This window comes from Pelophylax lessonae, assembly GCF_965119305.1.
Source record: "Pelophylax lessonae genome assembly, chromosome: 13".
Taxonomy (NCBI): Eukaryota; Metazoa; Chordata; class Amphibia; order Anura; family Ranidae; genus Pelophylax; species Pelophylax lessonae.
The window spans coordinates 209745070-209763795 of NC_138780.1; the positions used below are offsets into that span (position 1 = coordinate 209745070).

The 18726-nt window shown below is 47.9% G+C and overlaps 1 protein-coding gene and 1 long non-coding RNA gene across 2 annotated transcripts in view; both read right to left on the bottom strand.

The window, feature by feature from the left end:
- WDR25 (WD repeat domain 25) overlaps positions 1-18726 on the bottom strand; it is a gene marked incomplete at its 5' end in the record, with an annotated part of 97978 nt that overhangs the window by 12485 nt on the left and 66767 nt on the right. Inside the window, one exon of the mRNA XM_082274998.1 lies at positions 5445-5615. Within this exon, the coding sequence (XP_082131124.1) occupies positions 5445-5615 (171 nt within the window). The remainder of the gene's footprint in view (positions 1-5444; positions 5616-18726) is intronic.
- LOC309543258 lies at positions 8700-9236 on the bottom strand. Its single transcript, XR_014224772.1, has 3 exons — positions 9200-9236; positions 8876-9126; positions 8700-8817 (listed from the first exon to the last, which is right to left on the bottom strand). It is a non-coding gene; the product is annotated as an uncharacterized lncRNA (long non-coding RNA).

An 18726-nucleotide genomic window follows, 5' to 3' on the forward strand; every position in this document is an offset into this window, starting at 1 on the left:
GGGCCACATCAAGGAACTCCCACAGAAACCTCCAGCTGTGAATGTAATAGTCTTCAGAAGATGGCGGAGAAGGAATATCAAACATAGCTTGGTCCCATTCAGAAGCTGGTATGTATAAGCCCTGATGAAGGGGGCAAAGTGTGGCCTCCGAAACACGTTGGATACTAAATTTACTACATGTGGAATAAACGCTCATTCTTCAATTTCCACAATTCGGTGCGGCATGCCAATCTTCTCATCCAACTATGGCAAATAATTAGGCGGAAGGCAATCCCTGGTTAGCCTATCAGGGGGAGGCCAAGAGGTGACCTCACTATAGATCTCAAAGCTGCGTCCAGCTCTCTACATCAGCCCTGACAGAGGCTTCTGTGTAAATGAAGTCTACAAACATTAAATGCAGGCTTCATTCATAAATATATTTATTAGAATTGTTATACCTGAAGGGTTTCACATGTACTGTTACTTTAAGGCTGGCTCCACCCAGGAGTGATGACAAGGGTCAAGGGGCAGAGTGGCCATCTTAGAGACATGTAAGAGATGCTTTGATATACAGAGCTGTCCTGTAATGCATGTTGGAGTGTACAGTGTGTCATGAATAAACATCCGTTGTTCCAGACCAGAGTCCTGTGTCTCTCACAACACATAGAATATAACAGTGGCGACGAGGGTGGGATTTACAAGGATACTATCCATGTGAGAAAAGAAAAGAAGGAAAAAAACTCTGGATTGTCAGCTGGATACAAACACCCACAGAGCCCAGCAGGAAAATGTCAGTGATCGGGACATTAAGTGAATTTGATGGAGAACAGACAACCTGGAGTTCCTGGATTGAGAGACTGGAACAGTATTTTTGTGCAAATGCCATCCCAGACGACAGGCAAGTAGCAGTATTTCTGACAGTGGTTGGTGCTAGGACATATGACACCCTTTTCCCTGAAAAAACAGAAACTAAGACTTTGGCAGAGCTCCTGACACTGTTAGGGAATCACTTCCAGCCTAAACCACTAGAGATTGCAGAAAGATTCCGGTTCTATCAGCGGCAGCAGCAGCCGGGTGAAGATATTAAGGCTTATGTGCTCGCCCTTCGCAGACTAGCCTCAACCTGTTCTTTTGGGGAGTATTTACCGACTGCACTGAGGGATAAGTTTGTCATGGGACTGAATAGTGAGTCTAGCCAAAAGAGACTGTTAACAGAGAAAGATCTTACCCTTACAAAGGCAATTGAGATAGCTTCAGTGATGGAAATGGCTGTGAAAGATACAGAGGCATTGAACCCCCAGAGCAGAGGGGAAGAGGTTAAAGAGGAAGTTTTCAGAACAGCAGTCAAGCCAACAGCAGCAAACTGGAAATATAGACCCTCACCAAGCCGGGAGTCAGCTTGCTACCGTTGTGGGAATACAGACCATGATCACAAAGTCTGCCGGTTTAAGGATCAGCTCTGTCATAATTGTGGAAAGGCAGGCCATCTGAAACGAGTCTGCCGTAGTAAGAAGGTGCGAAATAAACAACCTCTGAACCCCAGGACAAAGGCATATATGGTGGGAAGATATACATCGTCATCTGAATCAGAGGATGAGGAAGTGCTCCACAGATTGGACATACATCATATGCATTCAGCACCCTCAGCAATGACTGTAGAGGTAACCGTGGAAGGAAAGAAACTCAAGATGGATGTAGACACAGGAGCAGCAGTTTCAGTTATCACCCAGAAACAATGGAGAAAACTTCTGATCCGAACAACTGTCCGTCCAACACCAATCAAACTGCAGACATACTCAAAGCAGATACTCCACCCACTGGGGTACGTGAAAGTACAGGTATCCTACAAGGGTCAGACGAAGAGAATGCCATTATATATCCTAGAACATGGGAACCCCCTCTCTTTGGGAGAGACTGGATTGCTCACTTTGGCATGCCAGACATCGCCATAAACCCCTGAAACACCGTGACTATCCCATCAGGAGATAAAGAGGGATGGGTGGAATCCTTGAACCAGCGATTCCCACAAGTCTTTGATCACCATTTGGGGAAAATAAAGCATGACTGTGTGAGACTCAGGCTGAAACCCAATGCCCAGCCTAGGTTCTTCAAAGCTCGGACGGTACATTTCGCACTCCGAGCAGGTGTGGAAGCTGAACTAAGCAGGCTGGAGGAACAAGGTGTCATCTCAAAGGTAGAGCACAGCGAGTGGGCATCACCAGTTGTACCAGTAAAGAAAGCGAATGGGGACTTACGTATTTGTGGCAATTTCCGCATGGCACTAAATTCTCAACTGGAGATAGACCAGTATCCCCTACCCAGAGTAGATGACATTTTTGCCTCTCTTGCAGGAGGTCAAAAGTTCACCAAGCTTGATCTCAGGCAAGCTTATTTACAGTTTGAGGTCCACCTTTCGTCCCGCAAGTTTCTAACAATCAACACTCACAAGGGACTGTATGAATACAATCGGATGGTGTTTGGGGTAGCCTCTGCCCCAGCCATTTGGCAACGCAAAATGGATGAGATTTTGGCGGACATTGCTTTCACACAGTGCCTGTTAGATGACATGGTCATCACGGGCCTGACGGACCAGGAACACAAGCGGAACGTGAAGCTTGTGTTGGCGAGACTCCAAGAGCAGGGTCTAAAAGTGAACTTGGCGAAATGCCAATTCATTGTACCTAAATTGGAGTTTTGTGGCCACCTTGTGGATGCAGAGGGTATACACACCACGGAAGCCAAAGTTGATGCTTTAGTAAAAGCTCCAGCCCCGACCAACGTCCAGCAGCTGCGATCATACCTGGGCTTGCTGAACTATTACCACAAATTCCTGCCAGATCTAGCACACGCTTTGTTCCCGTTGAACAAGCTTTTGGAGAAACACTCCAGATGGAACTGGTCGGCTGCATGCCAACATGATTTTGAAGTTTCTAAGCGAAAGCTGTTGGCGTCACGCATGCTCATGCATTATGACCTCCAAAGGCCTCTCACCTTGGCTTGTGATGCCTCACCCTATGGTCTAGGGGCTGTACTATCTCACGTTTTACCAGATGGGTCAGAGAAACCTGTGGCATTCGCCTCCAGGTCCTTGACAAAAGCAGAAAGCAATTACTCTCACATTGACAAAGAGGCTCTAGCGCTCATATGGGCAATTAAGAAGTTTCATCTTTACCTGTATGGTAGGGAATTCACCATACTGACTGATCATAAACCACTCCTTCAGATCTTTAGCCCTAACAAAGGCATCTCCCAGACGACTGCGGCCCGTCTTCAACGCTATGCCCTATTCTTGGGAGCATATAGCTACAAAATCCAGTATCGCAGCCATGATGCCAATGCTAATGCAGACGCCATGTCCCGTCTAACAAGGACATTAATGGACTCTTCTCCACCAGTCAAGAGTTGTCGTTACATCAGCCTGTCCTTTCTGTCTTCCGGGGAAATAGCAGCCCATACAGCCAAGGATACCTTCCTTAAGACAATACTCTCCTGGGTACGGTACGGTTGGCCTGCAACTGTCACACAGGATTATGAACCTTACTTCCGTAGGCGTCTGGAATTAACTGTGGCTGGCAACTGTGTTATATGGGGAGACCGAGTGATCGTTCCACAGACCCTCCGGAGACACATTCTGGACTTGCTACATACTGGTCATCCCGGGGGCACACGTATAAAACAAAAGGCCCGAGGCTATGTGTGGTGGCCGAACCTCGACTCCGATATCACGACATATGTGAATGCGTGTGCTGGCTGTGCACAAACTGCAAGAGACCCTCCTCGAGGGTGCGTCCAGCCCTGGACTTGGCCCACGGTTCCCTGGTTTCGCCTACACTTTTTGATCATAATTGATGCCCATTCAAAGTGGCCTGAGGTCATTCCTGTTACCCAGCCAACGACTAAGGCGACGATTTCCATACTGTTACATCTCACTGCTACGTTTGGATACCCCAGAGAAATTGTCACAGACAACGGTGCACAATTCACAAGCCAGGAGTTTCAGAGTTTCCTGACTGCCCACAACATCAAACACAAGTTGACCGCACCTTACCACCCGGCTACAAATGGTCAAGCAGAAAGGTTTGTACAGACCTTCAAACGCTATTTCAAAGCTACTGTGGCTACAAGTAAACAACAGTCCCTGTCACCCCAGCAGCTGGACTCCTTCCTTTCTGCTTACAGAACCACACCACATGCAACCACTGGGAAAACTCCAGCTGAACTTCTTTTGGGTCGGCAGCCATGGACTGTTTTGGACATGCTCCGCCCTCAAACGGTCCAGGAACATGTACGGCAGTCCCAAGACAAGAGGGTCGAACACGATGAGATTCCCCGGTTTACAACCCAGCAAAAGGTATGGGCCCGATCTTATGGCGCTTCCAACACTCGTTGGCTTCCTGCTATCGTCGCAGAGACTTTGGGACCCAAAATTTATAGGGTCTGCCTGGAAGATGGTTCCATTTGCAGACGGCATGCGGACCAATTGCGTCCTCGTTCTCAGCTGCCCGAATCCCTGACATCGGCTGCACCTCCAGTGTCTCAAGGATCTGCTCCTACCGGATCAGGAGGCATTGAGACTGATGCTTGGGGGGACTCTGAACTTTTGAACTCAGCTCCAACAGAGCCCTCCAGTCCTGGTCCAGAGGTCTGTTCACCCTCTGAGATAGGGGATCCCCTCTTGGCCCCGCCGGTGTCCATTCCGGCCAGCCCTGCTTCCTCCGGCCCCGAGTCGCTGGTTGCCCGTCCTCAACGACGCTGTCGCCCTCCTGACCGGTTTCAGCTGCAAGACCGGTTATGAGACTTTCGGCGAGCCCGCCGAAAGTGATCCGCTGCCATGTTCTCCCCGTAGCGTCCCTGGAAGTTGTTCTCACATCCGGACGCGGAAGAAGCCATGTAAATCTCCTGAGTTGGAGGACTGTATTGGACAATTATTAGTTACTGTTTTATGCCTGTTCTCGTTTTGTTGTGTGTTTTTTGTTGTTGTTGTTTTTTTTTTAGGGATGGATGGAAGGTGTTATACCTGAAGGGTTTCACATGTACTGTCACTTTAAGGCTGGCTCCACCCAGGAGTGATGACAAGGGTCAAGGGGCAGAGTGGCCATCTTAGAGACATGTAAGAGATGCATTGATATACAGAGCTGTCCTGTAATGCATGTTGTAGTGTACAGTGAGTCCTGAATAAACAACCGTTGTTCCAGATCAGAGTCCTGTGTCTCTCACAACACGGAGAATATAACAAGAATATTATCACAACCTGTGTTGTAGCATTACTTGTGTGCAGAGAAAGGATAATGAATACCAACCCCCTCTTTACTCTCCCCATTGGGTGTTACTTCCTGTCTCTCAAATTACACCAGCCACCGGGACAGGAAATGAGGAGAAATCTCCCCAATGAGCCTTACCCTTCCCACTGCTTTATAAGAGGCTGGTTATCTAATAAAATTACAAAATGGAAACAAAAAACTTACATGGAATATCTGATTGGATATTTTGGCAGCTGTGCCGAAATCCCAAGCAATAATGGTGCGGTCAGCAGAATCTCGGCTCACACAATCGGTTGTGCTCAGAAATTCTTTCCCACCAGGGAGGAAGAGGACATCGAAGTGTTGCTGCACTGAAGCTTTATATACATGGATCACCTGAAAGACAAAGATTTCATTAGCTGCTGTTCAGTACACGGAAATTTATACCCCAGCACAAAGGTGGTCCAGTAGGGGTGAGGTCAGGTGATCAGTAGGGGTGAGGTCAGGTGATCAGTAGGGGTGAGGTCAGGTGATCAGTAGGGATGAAGTCAGGTGATCGGTAGGGGTGAGGTCAGGTGATCAGTAGGGATAAGGTCAGGTGATCAGTAGGGATAAGGTCAGGCGATCAGTAGGGATGAGGTCAGGTGATCAGTAGGGATGAGGTCAGGCGATCAGTAGGGATGAGGTCAGGTGATCAGTAGGGGTGGGGTCAGGCGATCAGTAGGGGTGATGTCAGGCGATCAGTAGGGGGTGAGGTCAGGTGATCAGTAGGGATAAGGTCAGGTGATCAGTAGGGATGAGGTCAGGTGATCAGTAGGGGTGAGGTCAGGCGATCAGTAGGGGTGATGTCAGGCGATCAGTAGGGGGTGAGGTCAGGTGATCAGTAGGGATAAGGTCAGGTGATCAGTAGGGATGAGGTCAGGCGATCAGTAGGGGTGAGGTCAGGCGATCAGTAGGGGTGATGTCAGGCGATCAGTAGGGGGTGAGGTCAGGTGATCAGTAGGGATAAGGTCAGGTGATCAGTAGGGATGAGGTCAGGCGATCAGTAGGGATGAGGTCAGGCGATCAGTAGGGGTGAGGTCAGGCGATCAGTAGGGGTGATGTCAGGCGATCAGTAGGGGGTGAGGTCAGGTGATCAGTAGGGATGAGGTCAGGTGATCAGTAGAAATGAGGTCAGGTGATCAGTAGGGATGAGGTCAGGTGATCAGTAGAGATGAGGTCAGGTGATCAGTAGGGGTGATGTCAGGCGATCAGTAGGGGTGAGGTCAGGTGATCAGTAGGGATGAGGTCAGGAGATCAGTAGGGGTGAGGTCAGGCGATCAGTAGGGGTGATGTCAGGCGATCAGTAGGGGGTGAGGTCAGGCGATCAGTAGGGGGTGAGGTCAGGCGATCAGTAGGGGGTGAGGTCAGGTGATCAGTAGGGATGAGGTCAGGAGATCAGTAGGGGTGAGGTCAGGCGATCAGTAGGGGTGATGTCAGGCGATCAGTAGGGGGTGAGGTCAGGCGATCAGTAGGGGTGAGGTCAGGTGATCAGTAGGGATGAGGTCAGGAGATCAGTAGGGATGAAGTTGGGGCTCTGTGCAGAACACTCGCGTTCCTCCACACCAAACTGGTTACACCATGTCTTTATGGAGTTGCCCTCCCTTTGTAGCTATAACATCCTCCACTTTTCTGGGAAGACTTTCCATAACATTCTGGAGGGTGTCTGTGGGAATTGGTGCCCATTTGTGAGGTCAGGCACTGATGTTGGATGGGAAGACCTGGCTCACATTATTGGGCCTCACATTAGGCACCAGAAAAAAGACCTGGCTCTCCATCTGCAGTAGAGATGAGGTCAGGAAACTTGAATTCCTCCACACGAAACTGGTCACACCATGTCTTTAGGGAGTTGGCTTTGTACATAAGGGAGGGGACAGTCATGCTTTGTACATAAGGGAGGGGACAGTCATGCTGGAACAGAAAAGGGTCTTCGCCAAACTTATGAGAAGGTTGGAAGAACACAATTGTCTATGAAAAGAGTCCCCTAGGTGTAGATCAACCAAGGCCCCATGAAGTCATTGTAGGCCTCATTGTTCCTTCACACTTCCCTGGAGGTTCTCGGGACACGAGTTCATTCACATCAAACTGTCAAACCATGTCTTTATGGAGTTGCCCACTTTGTGACTCTTTGTGACTATAACATCCTCCACTCTTCTTGGAAGGCTTTCCACAAGAGTTTAGAGGGTGTCTGTGGGAATTGGTGCCCATTTGTAAACGTCAAGTACTGATGTTGAATGGCCTGACTTGCAAATCAAGGCCCCACATTGGGCACCAAATCAATACCAATTAATCCCAAAGATTAATGTTCAGTAGGGATGAGATTGGGGCTCTGTGCTGGACACTGGAGTTCTTCTACCCCAAACTGGTCACACCAAGTCTTAAGGGAGTTGGCTTTGTACACAGGTGGGGGGGGGGGGGGACACAGTCATGATGGAATAGAAAAGGGTCTTCACCAAACTGTTACCACAAGGTTGGAAGAGCAGAATTGTCTCCAATGTCTTTGTATGATGGAGGATTACTAGGAGCCTTCCCTGGAGACCCCTGAACTCACTTATTTGGGGGGGTTCACATACATTTGGCTACAATATATAGTTATGTATTTCATTTGCAGTCACATTTTGCAGTTTCAGCTTCCTCAGCAGAGATGAAGAAAAATGACTGTTCTGGGCCGGTGTGCGAAGCGTCCGCACCGTACATTCAACCCGCAAGTAAATGGATGACACTAATAAGCACTTTAATAGCGAGGAATCGCCCGTCCCTTCCAGGGGACCATTACTGCTCATCGCTTCCATCCAGAGGCAATTAAATGCTAGGATATTTCCGGGAGCGACAGTTGGACTTCTACCCAGGGAGGCAATAAAGGAGCGGGAGAAAAATACAAACAGCTGTGTGACAGAGCGCTGGCCAGGACTTCATTCACCCTTTACCACCCTCACCACCTGTCCTGGAGCAACGCGATTCACAACCAACGAGGCCTGAGACCCAGCAGCAGGATCAGCCAATAGAAACAAAGCACATCTCTGTTACTAGATAAAGTGCCCCGTCAAAAACTCTGTAATAGAAGAGGTATTATACCCCCCTCTCGGGTGTCCTGTGTCTCCTACCTCCCCTCCATTCCCTGTATAAGAAGAGGTATTATACCCCCCTCTCCGGTGCCCTGTGTCTCCTACCCCCCCTCCATTCTCTGTAATAGAAGCGGTATTATACCCCCCTCTCCAGGGTCCTGTGTCTCCTATCTCCCCTCCATTCCCTGTAATAGAAGAGGTATTATATCTCCCTCTCTCCGGTGTCCTGTGTCTTCTACCTCCCTTCATTCCCTGTAATAGAAGAGGTATTATACCCCCCTCTCTGGTGTCCTGTATCTCCTACCTCCCCTCCATTCCCTGTAATAGAAGAGGTATTATACCCTCCTCTCCGGTGTCCCCTACCTCCCTTCATTCCCTGTAATAGAAGAGGTATTATACCCCCCTCTCTGGTGTCCTGTATCTCCTACCTCCCCTCCATTCCCTGTAATAGAAGAGGTATTATACTCCGCTCTCCAGTGTCCTGTGTCTCCTACCTCCCTCCATTCTCTGTAATAGAAGAGGTATTATACCCTCCTTTCCGGTGTCTCCTACCTCCCCTGCATTCCCTGTAATAGAAGAGGTATCATACCCTCCTCTCCGGTGTCTCCTACCTCCCCTGCATTCCCTGTAATAGAAGAGGTATCATACCCCCCTCTCCGGTGTCCTGTGTCTCCTACCTCCCTCCATTCTCTGTAATAGAAGAGGTATCATACCCCCCTCTCCGGTGTCCTGTGTCTCCTACCTCCCCCCTCCATTCTCTGTAATAGAAGAGGTATTATACCCCCCTCTCCAGGGTCTTATGTCTCCTATCTCCCCTCCATTCCCTGTAATAGAAGAGTTATTATACCCCCCTCACCGGTGTCCTGTGTCTCCTACCTCCCCTCCATTCCCTGTAATAGAAGAGGTATTATATCTCCCTCTCTCCAGTGTCCTGTGTCTCCTACCTCCCCTCCGTTCCCTGTAATAGAAGAGGTATTATACCCCCCTCTCCGGTGTCCTGTGTTTCCTACCTCCCCTCCATTCTCTGTAATAGAAAAGGTATTATACCCCCCTCTCTGGTGTCCTCTATCTCCTGCCTACGTACCATCTGCTCAATAGGTCTGCTGATCATAAAAGGTGAGTGTATCCAGGTATACTCATAGATAAAGGTGAGAGTATCCAGGTATACTCATAGATAAAGGTGAGGGTATCCAGGTATACTCATAGATAAAGGTGAGGGTATCCAGGTATACTCATAGATAAAAGGTGAGGGTATCCAGGTAAACGTTGTAGCAGAGTGTCCCAGAGAGAGCCAGGAAAAGTCCTGTTCAGGGTTTATACATCTCCCAGGCATCTCTCCTATACCTGTAGGGATCTCTGAGCCATGATCCAGTTCGGATCTTGGCCCTCTTCACCAGGCCAATTTAATCTCACCTGAGACAGACAGCAGGTCTCTCTCAGCCTGGGAAATTAGACAACGTTTGTCTAGGAGAGCAGAAGGTTGGTAACACTGTCAGTGTGTGTCTTTGGAAGCTGGCAAGCTGTAGGCTTGCTCAGTCTGTGTTAGTTAGGGACTGCATTGTGTATAGTAAGCGCCGGGACACGGCTAGGCTTTTGTTTATTATTATTATTCCTGCTTGTTTTCCTTAAAGCACTGTACAGCACCTGTTTATAACCTTGTATATAGCACCAATAAACACTGCACTGTTTGTCACTACCTCAGTGGATTTGGTATCTGTGCCTGAAAGACAGCTCATCCCAGGGAGCTTTGCACCCGCTACCTGTTCCCCAGATTACAACGCATAGATAAATGGGGAGGGTATACATGTATACTCATAGATAAATGGGGAGGGTATCCAGGTATACTCATAGATAAATGGGGAGGGTATCCAGGTATACTCATAGATAAATGGGGAGGATATACAGGTATACTCATAGATAAATGGGGAGGGTATACAGGTATACTCATAGATAAATGGGGAGGGTATCCAGGTATACTCATAGATAAAGGTGAAGGTATCCAGGTATACTCATAGATAAATGGGGAGGGTATCCAGGTATACTCATAGATAAAGGTGAGGGTATCCAGGTACACTCATAGATAAAAGGGGAGGGTATCCAGGTATACTCATAGATAAAGGTGAGGGTATCCAGGTACACTCATAGATAAAGGTGAGGGTATCCAGGTATACTCATAGATAAAAGGGGAGGGTATCCAGGTATACTCATAGATAAAGGGGAGGGTATCCAGGTATATTTATAGATAAAGGGGAGGGTATCCAGGTATACTCATAGATAAAGGGGAGGGTATCCAGGTATACTCATAGGTCCTATTCACATTTTGAGGGGCAGAAAATCAGACACAATCCTTTTATTATATAAATGTTGGGGTGCCAATGAAAAGCCGCATTCTCCGGTGCGATCCGGTACCCCAGCAGTGTGACAGGACTGAGGATTTACCCGGCTCCTCTTCTGGTTAGACAATCCGTCCGGTGTCCTATTTACAGTAACAAGCCGAGTCCTTTAATTTGGAGATGCGGCGAGGCCGGCGCTCGCCGGCGGTGCTATAATTAGACGCAGAGTAAGTGGCTTTGTGTCAACAAATAATGAAAACGTCCGTCTATTGATCCGGCAGTAATTGGAGGTCACCGCTTCTGTCTCCCAGCACAAAGACGCCGCTCTGGAATCGCAGTGTTCATGAAGGTCAGAAGTCCCGGCTATTATTTTCCATCTCCATCTAGAATTTCACGGATCATCGCTTAGAAACCGCCGCGGCACAACTTCCGGACAGATTTTGGGGGTTTTATTGCACAACTCGCCTTCATCAAGGGCAGGCGAAGAACGCGCTTTATAAAACGCCGCTCAACCAAAAATATCCACCAAGAGCGGCGCCAAGGCTCCCAAATGTAGAGAATCCGAATATGGGAGTTGCTATTTCTGACCGATAATAAAGGCGAAGGCTGAGGCGCCGCAGTCCTAGAATCAGACCCCGGATAGCCGGCCTCTTCCTCCATCTCAGGGGACATTTATTAATAATGGCGGCCTATGCTGCGGCTGTTTTACTCTCGGTGGCCATTCAGCAAGAATGCAGATTGCACTATCTGATATAGGAAATTCAATGACTACAAAATAGATCATAATTAATGCTTTCTATTAATCAGAGAAATATTAAAGGGTATGTCAGGACAAAGCTTTTTATATTTTGGATAGAGTGAGGCACCATTAGAACCCCTGTCGGGTTTTTATATACAGAAGAGATTAGACTGGGGGAGGGGGAAGCCGCACAAGGAGCCAATCGGTGCTGACAAGAAGCATGCTGATAGGAGAAGAGATCAGAGTGTCAAAAAAGAGCTCAGCTGCTTCTCCTTTCACTGTCTTGTCACAGGCTGGGGGCGGGGTTCAGGATGACCTGGGCTCAGAGGCAGTGGGCTGAATGACGCTGGCCATCAGACTGAGGACATCTAGTGGCAGAAAACAATTAATGCAGGGGAAATCTGTGGATTGAAGGTGAATTTTGCAGCAAAAGCTGTTTTTTTTAACTCTTTAATGGATTATGTATTTTAAATCTGCTTAAAGATTTCTCCCCATTTCCAGCTGGGACAGTCATAGTAAAATGGGAAAGTCATAGAAAATCTTACCAATAGGAATACAGACAGTAGCACCCTCTAGCTGTGTACATAGGTTAGTGTAGGTACATTGGCTTGGCTGAGAGCCAGATCTGGGTTGAATGAGGGTCAGAAATCAGTGACTCAGGGAGGCTGGATGGCAAGCAGCTTCTCTGGTGCCTTCCCCTGTTCTCTGGAACATTGGAGAATGTTCCAGACATAGTGGGTGGAGATTAGGAGGGGCTGTCATGTATATTTATGAGGTCCTCGACCAATCCCCAGGAAAAGGGGCTGGAAGGGGGTAGGCACCTCAAATAGGTATGAGTCATGCCAGCAGTGGGAGTCAGGTGGATGATGGAGTACTGAGGAGGTTGAGGGGGGCCCTTGAGTGCACCCCCTAGTCTGGGGGGGGGGAACCTCAGGCCTGGGGCTCAGGAGCTGGAGGCACCCTCTACAACACATGGAGGAGTCCTGTCATCTGGCAATGCTTTCATTGCAGTCTGGACGGGTGACACCACGATCCTTTTACAGGTGTCACAGGGGCAGGAATTACGGAAAAACTCCCCAATGGTGTCAGGGACAGAAATGTTGCCTCCCCCGCACTCTATACAATTGTCTCGGATAGGTTTGGACTTGAACCAATGTTTGAAGTGTACAGCGAGCAGTAAAAGTTCCATGTTTTGGCCCTTCTTGTCGCAGACAGGCGGTGAGCCCCGAGTTCCCGTCACGGTAAATTACCTCTCTATATCTTATTTGGTGGATTTTAATGGCAAATGTAATTACTGCAGCAGATGGAAGAGCTGGAAATAATGAGGTCAAACAAACGGAGGCTCGGGGGGGTCACCGGAGGCTCCTACTAGAAACAATTACCTCCTGCGATTTAACCCCGGCTGAATATTACTCGCTAACCGGCCCTAATGTGCACAAATGGTTGCCATGGAAACTAAAGATTTGGTACTTGGCTTAGTAAACCATTATCCTGTTATTGCCGCTTAAACTCCCCGTATTGTATGATAAACTGTTGACGAGCCTCTCTACCTCCTTCCTCCCCACTAATGCGCAGCGCCAGGCTTCGTACAATGTGTTCCTATAGAGAGAGACAGAGACCGCCGCAACCACAACCCTTATTATCCCCTTCTGGGCCCAGAATAAAAAATGTCCCTGAGGACCGGACACAGTCCTTGTATAGAGGGATCTGCTGCATACAAAGTATATATATATATACACACATACACACAGTATCTGACAGAAGTAAGTACACCCCTCCTATGTGACAACACTGAAGAAATGAGACTTTGCTACAATGTAAAGTAGTGAGTGTACAGCTTGTATAACAGTGTAAATTTACTGTCCCCTCAAAATAACTCAGCACACAGCCATTAATGTCTAAACCGCTGGCAGTGAGTACACCCCTTAAAGACAATGTCCAAATTGGGCCCAATTAGCCATTTTCCCTCCCCGGTGTCATGTGACTCTTTAGTGTTACAAGGTCTCAGGTGTGAATGGGGAGCAGGTGTGTTAAATTTGGTGTTATCGCTCTCACTCTCTCATACTGGTCACTGGAAGTTCAACATGGCACCTCATGTCAAAGAACTCTCTGAGGATCTGAAAAAAAGAATTGTTGCTCTACATAAAGATGGCCTAGGCTATAAGAAGATTGCCAAGACCCTGAAACTGAGCTGCAGCACGGTGGCCAAGACTATACAGAGGCTTACCAGGACAGGTTCCACTCAGAACAGGCCTCACCATGGTCCACCAAAGAAGTTGAGTGCCGTGCTCAGCGTCACATCCAGAGGTTGTCTTTGGGAAATAGATGTATGAGTGCTGCCAGCATTGCTGCAGAGGTTGAAGGGGTGGGGGAGGGGTCAGCCTGTCAGTGCTCAGACCATACGCCGCACACTGCATCAAATTGGTCTGCATGGCTGTCATCCCAGAAGGAAGCCTCTTCTAAAGATGATGGACAAGAAAACCCACAAACAGTTTGCTGAAGACAAGCAGACTAAGGACTTTTAGCATATTATACACAGGTCCTAATAGAAAGTTTCTTGTATAGATCCCTATACAACACCCCACTAGAAGTGTAGTAACATTATATTCCCAAAACACCCCACCAGGCAGCGCCAATCACTTCCTTCCCCTTTTTTAAGGACCTGGAGTACTGGAACCATCTCCTGTGCTCTGATGAGACCAAGATAAACTTATTTGGTGTCAGATGGTGTCAGGCGTGTGTGGGGGCAACCAGGTGAGGAGTACAAAGACAAGTGTGTCTTCCTACAGTCAGGCATGGTGGTGGGAGTGTCATGGTCTGGGGCTGCATGAGTGCTGCCGGCACTGGGGAGCTACAGTTCATTGAGGGAACCATGAATGCCAACATGTACTGTGACATACTGAAGCAGAGCATGATCCCCTCCCTTCAGAGACTGGGGGGCAGGGCAGTATTCCAACATAACGACCCCAAACACCTCCAAGACGACCACTGCCTTGCTAAAGAAGCTGAGGGTAAAGGTGATGGACTGGCCAAGCATGTCTCCAGACCTAAACCCTATTGAGAATCTGTGGGGCATCCTCAAACAGAAGGTGGAGGAGGGGAAGGTCTCTAACATCCACCAGCTCTGTGATGTCATCATGGAGGAGGGGAAGAGGACTCCAGTGACAACCTGTGAAGCTCTGGTGAACTCCATGCCCAAGAGGGTTAAGGCAGTGCTGGAAAATAATGGCGGCCACACAAAATATTCACACTTTGGGCCCAATTTGGAGATTGTCACTTAGGGGTGTACTGACTTTTGTTGCCAGTGGTTTAGACATTAATGGCTGTGTGTTGAGTTATTTTGAGGGGACAGTAAATTTACACTGTTATACAAGCTGTACACTCACTACTTTACATTGTAGCAAAGTGTCATTTCTTCAGTGTTGTCACATGAAAAGATAGAATAATTGGAGGGGTGTACTTACTTTTGTCAGATACTGTATATATATATATATATATATATATATATATATATATATATATATCTGGCCACAGATATAGCTCATTCCCATTTTTCATTCAGTAGAAGATACAAAGTAACAAAAACATTTTCCTGTGGGTTCTTCATCAGGATCCAGAAATGCAAACAGTCGCAAGTCCTTTCTTCTAAGATTGTCCTGTATTTGGCTCCATTCATCTTCCCATCAACTCTGACCAGCTTCCCTGTCCCTGCTGAAGAAAAGCATCCCCACACCATGATGCTGCCACCACCATGTTTCACAGTTCGGATGGTGTGTTCAGGGTGATGTGCAGTGTTAGTTTTCCCCCACACATAGACCAGAAAGTTGAGTTTTGGTCTCCTCTGAGCAGAGCTCCTCCCCCCACATGTTTGCTGTGTCCCCCACATGGCTTCTCCCAAACTGCAAACAGGACTTCTTATGGCTTTCTTCCACCAATGGCTTTCTTCTTCTCACTCTTCCATAAAGGGCAGATTTGTGGAGCTCACGACTAATAGTTGTCCTGTGGACAGATTCTCCCACCTGAGCTGTGGATCTCTGCAGCTCCTCCAGAGTTCCCATGGACCTCTTGGCTGCTTCTCTGGTGAATGCTCTCCTTGCCCGGCCGGTCAGTTTAGGTGGACGGCCATGTCTTGGTAGGAGCCCGGCCGGTCAGTTTAGGTGGACGGCCATGTCTTGGTAGAGGCCCGGCCGGTCAGTTTAGGTGGACGGCCATGTCTTGGTAGGGGCCCGGCCGGTCAGTTTAGGTGGATGGCCATGTCTTGGTAGGAGCCCGGCCGGTCAGTTTAGGTGGACGGCCATGTCTTGGTAGAGGCCCGGCCGGTCAGTTTAGGTGGACGGCCATGTCTTGGTAGGGGCCCGGCCGGTCAGTTTAGGTGGACGGCCATGTCTTGGTAGGAGCCCGGCCGGTCAGTTTAGGTGGACGGCCATGTCTTGGTAGGGTTGCAGTTGTGTCATACTCTTTCCATTTTCCCATGATGGATTGATCAGCGCTCCGTGAGATGGTCAAAGCTTGGGAGATTTTTTTTATAACCTAACCCTGCTTTACACTTCTCCACAACTTTATCCCTGACCTGTCTGGGGGGTTCCTTGGCCTTCATGATGCTGTTTGTTCACTAAGGTTCTCTAACAAACCTCTGAGGGCTTCACAGAACAGCTGTATTTATACTGAGATTAAATGACACACAGGTGGACTCTATTTACTAATTTAGTGACTTCTGAAGGCGATTGGATCCTCTAGATTTTAGTTAGGGTTAGTCAGAGTAAAGGGGGGTGAATACAAATGCAGCCACACTTTTCACAGATTTATTTGTATCATTTATAATTTTCCTTCCACTTCACAATTATGGCCACTTTGTGTCGTCTATCACATAAAATCCCAATAAAATACATTTCTGGGGGTAACATGAGAAAATGTGGGAAATTTCAAGGGGTGTGAATACTTTTTCATGGGGCTGTATATAGGGGGAGGGATAGAACAGGACCCGGTGACAACCTTCCTATTTCAGAGACAGGAAGAGCGGGAAAATCCCCCCATATGAGACAGAAATATACATTGTATCTTTGTTCCTTCTGCTCATTATTCCAGTATTTTCCTGTATGTAGGGAGGAGACGAGCTCCCATCCTCCGCACATCGATCGGGATCTGCACAGCGCACTTTCACATTAAATGAAGTATTACAATGAAGGACCGTCCTGATCAATGGCGGCATTCTCCATGTCACATCAGTGGGTGAGCTCTCGGGAAGATCGATAGGAAAAATCCATACGCTATAAGACGATGTTCCCCGGAGGTGGAGGGCGGGATTCAGGTGTAGGACGGGAGACCTAGCAGCAGGGACATTTCATTCCTGGTAACTGGAGCATGCTCAGTACTAGGTCTCTGTGACCCCTCCAAGTATTTATTACCTCTCACAGACATCACAGGACTCCCCTGACAATGCCTTTATCTGCTTTTCTCTCCAGAAGGAGGGCGCCATCTTTGTTCAGGCATCATCCAAGCTCACATCTGCTTCCACGGCTGGGATAAGTCATAACTTCAGACCTGAATACTTATTTTGGGTCAGCAGGCCGCAAAGCAAGGATAAAGATGACGGCCCCGGACCTCACCCTGAAAATAAGCCAGAAGCTATTCAATCCCGACTGGTTCCCTTTAAGGAATCGCTATTAGAGCGACATTGGAAGAGAACACTCAGAGGAGAAGTGTGAGGAGTTGTCACAGAGTCAATCATCTGCAGGGTGGTTACCACGGTAACACCGGCAATAAAAGATTGACTGAAACTCAGCAGAACTACTAAAAGGTGACAACTTTTCTCACTCCACATTGAGGGAAATGAAAACAAAGGTAGACACTCCCCCTAGAGGAAGAACAGACCAATCCCGTCCACCATCGTTAGATCCCATTCACACCATCGCATATCGGAAACTCGCACAGAATTCTGAATGGCGCCCTAACACAGCTTACCGACAGACCTGCAGTATAAGGGGACAGAGGAACGTACATTGAGGTTCACTCCCGAAAAACTGCAAGCATGATTTGTGTCCATTCTGGTGGCGGAGCGCTGGATTCGAAGCTGGATGAAGGTTCAGAATAAATTAAATGGTGGCTAAAGCATGGAAGCTCCCTACTCCCTGGTGGAGTCCCAACAGGGTCCCTGAAAGACTCAGCTTATAGTAAAAGAAAGCCGACACGTTTTATATGTACAATCCTCTATTCATCAGGGCTTAGTTTTTATGTGCAGGAGGAATCTGGATGGGGTGGGGAGAGGAGTCACCCCTGGATTTAAATTCATCTGTGGTTAGAAGCTCCATCACTTAAGTTGTCTAACAGATGCTTCTCACCACCACCCAGAAAGAAATGAAATCCCGGATCATCCCCCCGCCCCCCCGCCGAGATTCCACTCAGATAGTAAATCCAGCCCTGGAGAAAGGAGGTTTGTGCATTACCAACACAAGGCGTTCGCTCTCAGCTCTTCATGGACCCCTTTTAGGATGACAAATAAAAATTTCTGTCTGGACCTATCCCTACAACTTGGTGCTCCTATCCTTTCTCTCCATAAAAACCTGACAGAGATTCTAACACTTTCCTACTCCATCCAGAACTAAAAAAAATGGAGTTAAATAAAGTGTAATGAGAAAGGTGATCTCACCAACTAAGAGGAGAGCTCAAAAGATGGGACCAGACCCAACCGCCTGAGAACTCGTCACGATCCGGTTCTACATTCCATTACTTATTTCTCATTTCTACTTCCCGTAATCTCTACCTATCCAGATTTTTCATGAAATGATCAGTTTGAATTACACAGAATAGTGACCGGTTCACCAACACTTTCTCCATCTTAACTAAAATGTAAGCAGCTCACGTCCAAGGAGGTCAGTGGTAAAAACAAAAAAAAAAGTTTATTACCAGAAAGTACGTAGATTTCAGTCATACAAAAAGGTCCTTTTCAGGAACAATAAATGTGAGATTTTCTGCAGTAATTACATCTCGAATTTTGATGCAAACAATTCCTACAGTTGTCCCTGAAGGCCTTCATACCCATAGAAGGTGAAAGGATTTCCTTTGGAGAAATTTCAAAGAAAGAAAAGGTGACAGTAAGTTCCCTAAACCTTTAAACAATACCTGGAAACTGGAGGAAACCCTAATAGGAACATGTCCTCCAGACCCAGAACCTCAACAGCCTCACACGGGACCAGGTTCTTCAGACCCAGAACCTCAACAGCCTCACATGGGACCAGGTTCTTCAGACCCAGAACCTCAACAGCCTCACACGGGACCAGGTTCTTCAGACCCAGAACCTCAACAGCCTCACATGGGACCAGGTTCTTCAGACC